At 43.6% G+C, this 9,240-nt stretch overlaps 1 protein-coding gene across 7 annotated transcripts in view; it reads left to right on the top strand.

Annotated features, from left to right (window-relative positions):
• Positions 1 to 7,919, top strand: part of fli1 (Fli-1 proto-oncogene, ETS transcription factor) — a 31,808-nt gene extending 23,889 nt beyond the window's left edge. For all 7 annotated transcript variants that reach the window (XM_048264696.1, XM_048264697.1, XM_048264701.1 and 4 more), the window contains 4 exons: positions 3,726 to 3,785; positions 4,273 to 4,335; positions 4,819 to 4,866; positions 5,170 to 7,919. In XM_048264696.1, the coding sequence (XP_048120653.1) occupies positions 3,726 to 3,785; positions 4,273 to 4,335; positions 4,819 to 4,866; positions 5,170 to 5,699 (701 nt within the window). In that variant the 3' untranslated portion in view covers positions 5,700 to 7,919. The remainder of the gene's footprint in view (positions 1 to 3,725; positions 3,786 to 4,272; positions 4,336 to 4,818; positions 4,867 to 5,169) is intronic.
• The last annotated feature ends 1,321 nt before the right edge of the window (positions 7,920 to 9,240 follow it).

Raw genomic sequence — 9,240 nt, forward strand, 5'->3', positions numbered from 1 at the left:
ATTCTGAGACAGCGCCTACACAATCGTGTTAATGTTGACACTTTTTCAGGCGTTTGGATATTTGACAACATTTGGACGTTTGACAATATTTGTCACTTACACCCTTAACTGACGAACTTCACGGCCCTGATCACATCATAAGTAAATAGAATAGGAGTGCTGTGCTGTGCTGTGCTGTACATCCCTCCTCCACATACACCCTGTGAGAGAAAGTGATACTGAGGAGTCATCGTCCGGGCCGTTCCCCCTCAGGCAGAGTTTGTTGTTGGAGCGCCGCGCTGGTCTAGACATGGCGGTACAGCTCGGCTCTTGTTTTGACTAGCCGCTCCGCAGTCGGGTCTCTGAGGAGCAGGCACCACACCCAGCCTGGAGTGGAAACTCACTGCCGCGCTCGAGAAGGAGTGGGCTGGAGAGAGAGAGAAAGAGAGAGAGAGAGAGAGAGAGAGAGAGAGAGAGAGAGAGAGAGAGAGAGAGAGAGAGAGGGACGAAAAAATGAAAAAGTGAAACACAACACACAGAGAGAGGGGATTCAGGGCTTCATGCTTGTGTCTGCGTTTTGGGATAGTTTTTTTTTTTGCCTGGCCCCAGGTCTGTCCTGATATACACATACTTTGTACTCTCGTTCTGAGGCTATCTGCTGGTTCCCAATGTGGGTTATGCTGCTGATCTGTCTGGAAATTACAGTGCTCTGGGTTTTACAGGGGCGTCTGGTCGCCCCTTAAGTTGCTTTCTCAGATTGATTTAGCCTGATTGAATTATGGGTGTAGAAGGTCTCCATAATAAGTGCACGACGTACAGCAGGAGCTACGTGCTTTGTTGTTGTGTCTCGAGCGAAGAACAGTTTACACTGCCTCTTCCTCCCTGGTATGACAGTAGCAAGATCGGCCACCACTGTTGTTTTTGCAACCCCCCACCCTCCATAAAACCCAAAAAAAGAACAAATTCCAAAGTTGTGTGTTCGTCTGTGCGGGCCTCACGTTTTTTTCCCTCTCTTAACTCACTTTCTCTCCCTCTCCCGCTCCCCCAACTCTCTCCATCTCCCCCAGCTTTTGGTTTGTGACCTTTCTTCTGCTCTTGGAAGGAGGTAGCCCCGTGTGTGTTTTTTCACAGTAGAAGGGGGTGAAAAAAGTGAGGGGAAAAAGGGCCAGTAAAACAAAGAGAGGTTGTCTGCAGGCGAGGCGGGCAGGAAACGCTCCTCTCCCAGGACTCCAACCCCCCCCCACCACCCCCCAAAAAAACCTCCCCACCCCAACGCTTAACCCCCAACCCACCCCCACCCCACTCCCCAAACCTCCACCAATCCTGCTCTTTGGCTGTCCTGCAGCACTGCTTCAGATTGGAGCTGACAGGATCCATGGTGCTCAACTCTAGAACCACCAGCACACACACACACACACACACACACATACTTTCTAGTACACAAATGCAAGCAACCCCCAAGATAAAATAAGAGAGAGAGGAGAGAAAATGAAGCAGAGTGAAGTGTGGGAGTGCACCCTTCTAGTCTTTCTTTTGAGTAGTGAATTGGCAGTCGTCACACAAAATATGTCTCATTTTGACTAATAGTCCTCATCTCAGCACCGCTGATTTTGTGCCACAGCAGCACTGCTACCTTTGTGCGACCCTGGGGCAACAGAAAATAGTTGATCTGGCTGGCTCTTTTCTCAGACAGAAAGAAAAAACACAGAGCTCTAAAGCCTTTTTGCAGCATTGACGTGCTTGCAGAGCAGAGAAAGGGAGGGGGAAAAGACGCTAATTCAGGTCTGATTGTTACATGCCAAATTACGAAATTCACTTTCTTCTTTTTCGGTCGAGAACTGCTGTGGAGGGACTCCGCTTCTGGCAGAACTTCTGCTCCTCCAGATTTATTTAGGCACCAGACATGTTGTGATACGAAAACACATGAGCCGTGTCGTTTTGTTTTATGACGGCGCTCCAAGAGCGAGCGCGTCCAAGCTCAACATTATTTCTTTGTTGTTGATGGTAAATGTGTCATAAATCCACATTAACGGAGTTTCCGGGAATGTGAGTGTCTTTTCCAGAGGGGGGCAGTGTTGACTCGTGTTTCGCGGCCTGTTTATGGACTGTCGCTGGCAGTTAGTTGAGTGTGGTTAATGTGACGACACCGGATCCCTGTGAAAACACACTGAATGCCACCAAGGGGTTCAATATAAACCTGTAACCAAAGAAGTGAGAAACTGCACCAATCTGACCCATCTATCCAGCATAATGACACCTCACGTGTTCTTTTTCTCTCTCTCTCTCTCTATTTGACTGGTATTATATAAACTTTAATGAATGCCAGAGAGGTATCACACTGAGGAGCTTTTGTCACTTACTCTTTCAAAACCACAATCCACTGTTTATGTAACATCACACGTGAAGTGGTAAAGGCACGCATTGAGAATATATTCCAAAAAACAAACAACAGCACAGGTTAGTTTCATCCCTTTCATAGTCTACGTGTTGTTGGGCTTCAGTAGAGGCCCTTGTGGGTCAAGCAGTCAACCGTGGCTGTCCCCTCAGTGACCCTAATAAGGGTCATCAGGTCAGCTCCACAGACTGGGGCATAAGTAAAATCATATTTAGCTCCGTGGAAGTTGCAGTAATTTCCGTATGGTAGAGGGGAGGGGGGATCAGTGCGATGCTCGGAGGCATGATGGCGTGATTATAGAAGCATGAGAGCACGCGGTACAAAGTATAGAATGCGGTCTACACACACACACACACACACACACACACACAGGACACACACACACACACACACACACACACACACACACACACACACACACACACACACACACACACACACACACACACACACACACACGGAAAACAACAAGGCAGAGATTCTCTAATTACAAAAAAGCCATCACCACATATAATCTCTCACACACACACACACATTTTGATGTTGAAACAGCTTGTGGCTTTCCGGCTGTGTTGTGACTTTTGAAATGGCCTGTTTTTGACTTTCAACAAAGGATCCTGCAAATGAGCGAGTTGTGTCTTTAGCTGTAATGATAGTAAAACATTCACTGCACACAACACAAGGAGCAAACAGTTCTTTGTGTGTTGATTGGGAAAGATGCATCCTCCAAATGATCTGCAGATGGTGAACGATGATTGATTGTTACTGGTGGTGGTAGAGACCACATTCAATCAAGTGTGCGAGTGTGAAGCAAGAGAGAAGGAAACGAACGTCTCGCATCTCGTATCGCGAGGGACGCATACACACCAGCCCGGGTGTTGCAACCTGCTCCCTACAACTGTAATTTTATTGAAACCATCTTGTGAACCCCCTCCCCACCCCCACCCCCTTTCTCTGCCTGAGACATGTGCGTCTGCCAGAAGAAAACCACACTGCTTGGCCAGATATCCTGCTCAGGTTCTGTGGGACAGACAGACTACCAGACATGCCGGCAGATGGACAATTTTTAGGGTTGTCTGCTGGCAGCTATCTTTGGCACTGAGGCCCCTGGAGGCATTATTTTATTTGAAGAGATCCTCCATTTGCAAATAGGTTGGGTTGATGGGTGAAAACAAAGTGAATTTAAGAATACCTGAATACCAAGGCTTGGACCATCAATATAAATGATGATTTAATTCATTTAATGATAAATTATTAAATAATTTAATCATTAAATGATATATCCTTATATATATGGGGGATTTATAGATTAATATATTTTAAAATATTTTCATTTGTTTGTCATCCACAGACCCATCTTATGATGCTGTTCGACGATCAGGCTGGTCGAACAACATGCACAGCGGCAAAGGTGAGTTAAGATTCAAGACATTCAGTCCTGCCTATCTGTGGTGAAGTGAGCCAACTGCTGTCCATGTACGAAATAACATCATAACATTAATGCGTATTGCAGATGTTCAACTTATTTATATTTGAGGACACAAGTTTTCTCTCCTTGTATTTGATACGTCTTGGCCCACATTCTTGTGAAGCCAGTACACAGGTAGAGAAAGAACACGACCAAAGCCAAAGTCCATACTGCAGGGCAGGTGTCCAACGGTAAAGAACTCGGAGTAGGGACACAGAGCGCTTTACAGCCCCATTAAGCACTTAGCGGCGCGACCAGCTACTGCAGCTGTTTTCTTTGGAGCCGGCTCGGCATGTTGGGGGGAAAGTGTACTTGATGTGTCTGCCTTGCCTGCCTGCTTGGCCTACTTTCGTTTTTTTTTTCACTCTCTCTCTCTTTCGTTCCCTAAATGTTCCCTTCTTTTTCCCTCACTCTTTTTCACTTGTCTCAGGCTCTCCAGCCGTGGTCACACAGAATGTGTCCAAGACCACGGAGCAACCGCGGCCTCAGCCTGGTAAGCAGCGGATCCTCAGCCAGTCGTGCAAACACGCAAACAAGCAAACAAATGACCACCACACCTCTGACCCACACACATACATATACCATCCGTCATGTTTCGCAATTGGATATTACAAAAGACTCTGACCCACACAAATACATATACCATCCGTCATGTTTCGCAATTGGATATTACAAATTAAATTAATAGTATAAAAATATCCAAGTCGTACTTGCAAATGATACAAATGGACCGGTATTTGCTATTTGATTTGAGAAGGACATTAAAAAGACATTATCTCAATTACTGTGTCATACCTTTTGGGTGTTTGTTGGAAATGCTAAGAATCATGTGCTGTGTACTATGCCATTTTTTTTTAACACAGCATTTGTTAGATCAAAGATAAGATCTCAACTCAGGTGAAAAGTTGAATTAAACCAAGCTCTTTTAGCCACTAATCCAGTCATTGTTGCTGAATTCCTCTGTTTTTTTTTCCAGATCCATACCAGATCCTGGGACCAACAAGTAGTCGATTAGCCAACCCAGGTAATAAACAACCTCCGTGTGCTGTCAAAGGGGCCAGCAGGCTCCTGGGTTTTGAACCTGTGCCATATAGCACTTAGCATAAAAATGGCGCAGAGCAAAATGCAGCAGTTCCTAATAAAAGCATCTAATGTACGTGCAAATGGAAGCTTGGCTCAGAGTCAGGTCTCACCGCAGTGATTTTATTCTGTCCCAAGGGGATTAATCATCCATATGTTTAAATGAGATTTTAATTGCCTCGTTGTTTATGTGTGGGGTGAATGGCTCTGATTAAGATGCCTTTTTTTATACAACCCCACCCCGCAGGCTCTGGACAAATCCAGCTGTGGCAGTTCCTGCTCGAGCTGCTGTCGGACAGCGCCAACGCCGGCTGCATCACCTGGGAGGGCACCAACGGCGAGTTCAAGATGACGGACCCGGACGAGGTGGCGCGACGCTGGGGCGAGCGCAAGAGCAAGCCCAACATGAACTACGACAAGCTGAGCCGCGCACTGCGCTACTACTACGACAAGAACATCATGACCAAGGTGCACGGCAAGCGCTACGCCTACAAGTTCGACTTCCACGGCATCGCCCAGGCACTGCAGCCACACCCCACCGAGTCCACCATGTACAAGTACCCGTCTGATCTGGCCTACGTGCCGTCCTACCACAGCCACCAGCAGAAGGTCAACTTTGTGTCTCCCCACCCGCCGTCTATGCCTGTCACCACCTCCAACTTCTTCGGACCCACTGCCTCCTACTGGAGCTCCCCAGCCGGGGGCATCTACCCCAGCCCCAGCGTCCCGCGCCACCCTAACTCCCATGTGCCCTCACACCTGGGGAGCTACTACTAAGGCCTGCTCTCTTTCACCCACTCAAGCCTAAACAGGAGTGTTCTGCCTGCACTTGCAAAAAGGAAACCAAAATGAAGGGGGGAAAAGGGGATTTTTCTCCTTGTTCTCTTTAAGCTTTTCAATCTGAACTTGCCAAAACAATGGAAGGATATTAATTAACTAAATAAAGAAAAAAAGAAACTGGATTTGTCAATCCACTTAGAATGGAGTACTACTTATTCACAAGACAAAGGACTGTTTCATTCTTCTGTTGTTTTTGTTTTATATTGGCGTGTGTATGTGTATGTCTGTGTGTGTGTGTGTGTATGTATGTATGGATGTGTCTGTGTGTGTGTGTGTGTGTGTGTGTGTGTGTGTGTGTGTGTGTGTGTGTGTGTGTGTTTATATATGTTTTGGGCTCTCCTTTCCCCACAAAAGCTGTACCACAGGCTAACCTGAGAGCCCCCTCTCCAAAGAAACACACGGACGCTAGAGACCTTAGAAGGACCCGAGAAGAACACTATGATCACCATCGAGGGTGACGCCATGGACCCAGGGACCGTGGGTCTCAATCTCTTCCCAAAGTTACCCAGAGGTGCCTGTCTTAAAATGACCCCCCATCTGGACCTGTGTTGTCTGACTCCTCTTTGCGCCTGTCTGCGTCTTTCGTGTTTGTCAAAAGAATCCCGTCGATCTGCAGGGAACTGACTGCCTTACAGAAGGGAATGTCTCAATGCTGACTAAAATCTGGCAACTGGAACGTAGTGATCACACTTCTCTTGTCCTCCTAACTGGAACGAAGAAAGTTGGTAACCGCAGTCTGAAGTGCCTAACATAACGTACTCAGATGGTTCTGTGGCCTATTGGCATTTACTAGAGATCGTCTCTCTTGCCCCCATCCAAAGCACATATAAATTAAGGAAGCTTTATGAGAGTGTACCAGAATCGATGTGAAAGCTCAGTGGTTCCAAATTTGACACTCCTCTTTTATTTTTGCTTTAATGGAGTTTCATCTCGCAGTGGTTTTGTCTTTACTCCTTTGGGCAGATATCTGTGTGCGTTGAGTTTCTAGCTTGTGAATATCCTAGGTCTTCCTCTTAACTGATCTCAGAAAAAAAAGTGACTTCACAGAAACTGCCTGCAGTCGTTAATGTAAAACTGAATATACATTCCTTCATGCTCCAACACAATGCATTAATGCAAGAAATGAAGATAACTGCACAGCTGAATGTTGACATTGTGCTAAGTACCTCTTAGGAAAAAAAAAGAAGAGATAAATTTTAAATAAGTGAACAAAAACAGTTTAAGGACACAAAAGTTTGAAACCGGAGAAATCCTCAGATTCGCGAACGCTGTGCGTTTGTCAGACCTATTTGCTATTATTTTTTAATCAACGGTCAACTAGGCATTAAAAGCATCTTACTGTATAAATTATGCAGATTTATTTTCATATGTGACAGTATTGAAAGACCAATAAGATTAATACGAGTTGACCTCGGTCAAATGCAGACTTTTTTAAAGCCGTTAATGAAGGTAGTTTGTACAACAGTAAAGTGTTTTGTATCTGTACATTTGGGCAATAACTTTATGAATGTTTCGTTTTGTACTCTGAATACATTTTCTTATGGCCTCGCTGTCTTGCCATGGCAATGAGTTATTTTTTAACAAAAAGGTGATTTTTTTAAATGACTTTTTTGCCACATAAACCCACAGCCACCTGTTTAAAAGTTGAATGCTATGGATCGGTTCTGAGATACACCAAGGTTGTTGTGTTTGTTCTGCTGTTAGCAAAAAAAGATCACCTTAAAATTGTTCAAGCAAAACCAAATATGACTTTGGCAGCTTTTCTTGAACCTCTGCATTAGCTGGAAGTTATATGCAAAGTTGAACATTATACTGAACAGTTGATCATTATACTGAGTTCAAGTTTAAAACTCAGTCATTATATGGAGTTCAAGTTTGAAAGTTCAAGCTTGATTCAGATGAAACCTGTAGCATAAACATTCCAAGCAGTAATCTAAAAGCTCTCTTCCTCACCTCTAAGAAGCATTACAATCAGATTTGGGGAAATGGGCTACTTTATATATGCAATGTATTTTGGATATTGAATATATGAATCTATATATAATTTTGCAATTAATCATTTTGTTATTATTGTCATTCCTGCAATGTATGAAGTATTATGTTTTGTAAAAGGGTTGTATAGGAAAATGTGACAAAATAAATGTTTTTACTTCAAAACTGCCTTTTTGTGTGATATTTTTAACTGCATGGGCAAAGTTTTACACTCTTACTGAAATGTTTAGGGTTGGTATGGAAGGGATCATGCATCATATATTGGAAACGCAGGTGTTATACAAAGATTTTATTGGATGAATCTCTCTAAAAGAAATCCACCGCAGTGTTGCTTTAGGTAGATTATTTACTTTTCTGCAGTTTTTTTTCACTTTCTTGTTCCTTTTCCTTCCTTTTCCTCCTGCTTTGGGAATTATGGTGTTATGTAACTTTGTGAATACTGTGTGTGTGTGTGGTGTGTGTGTGTGTGTGTATGTGAGGGTGGGGGAGAGAGATGTTAAAGACAGCTAAATCACTTTGTCCCGTAAACTGAATCAGACACCAGTGGCAAACAATCAGTTACCTTCCTCGCTTACGTACATGGTGGACTGAGTGTCCACCCAAGCTATTTAGGTTGCTTCTGTGATGGACAAAGACTCAGTATTTATCTTTTGATTATTATTTGTTTATACACAGGCTGACTAGAATCCAGTCAGGGTCACACAATCCAAACCCATGTTACATGGTATATTATTGTTCATGTCTTATTGGCAGCCTTCAAGTTAATTAATTGTTTACTTCATATTTTTTTTTTTATGAAAATGGGCCATTTGAATGATGAAATATGCAAATAGTTTTATTCAATATCAAATCGATAAAGAAAATGAGTCAAGATGTGAAAAGCCTTATTGTCAAACAATTAAATTTGCATTTTGTCTATGAATGATAAATACCTTTCATTTTAAACACTCTGTCCAGTTAGCAATTTTTAACATTCATTCATTTTTAATGAACATTCATACAGTCATGCAAAACAAAAACCTCCTCGTGCATGGCTTTGTGTGTAATGCCCTCTTGTGGCCAATGTGGGAGGCTTCCCAAACCTGTAACTTGACATAGGCTACACTAGACTAGACCTTGACTGTCATGACTAAAACCAAAGGTCTTCAAATGACAAAACAGTGGCAATATTTATAGTCTCACAATCAGCACATTGGGTTCTAGTACTTTATTCTAGCCAAGCTGAATAGCGCTGACACAACAAACAGTTTGAGGGCAGTCATAAATTACAGGTTAGTTTGTTGTCACAACTCTGCATTGTTTAGGGATAAAGGGCTTTGCTAGGGGTTGCACCTGTCCCTTATCTCTGATCTAGAGATTGATGGGGGAAATGTAATATGATGCACCATCTTCGTGTATTGTAACGAGTGGATTCTATTGGCCATGTTACACATAAGAACATGCTCTATTGTCATCCATTCACAAGTTACATAAAGGTCAGTCTACA

Source organism: Alosa alosa, chromosome 15 (genome assembly GCF_017589495.1).
Source record: "Alosa alosa isolate M-15738 ecotype Scorff River chromosome 15, AALO_Geno_1.1, whole genome shotgun sequence".
Lineage (NCBI taxonomy): Eukaryota > Metazoa > Chordata > Actinopteri > Clupeiformes > Clupeidae > Alosa > Alosa alosa.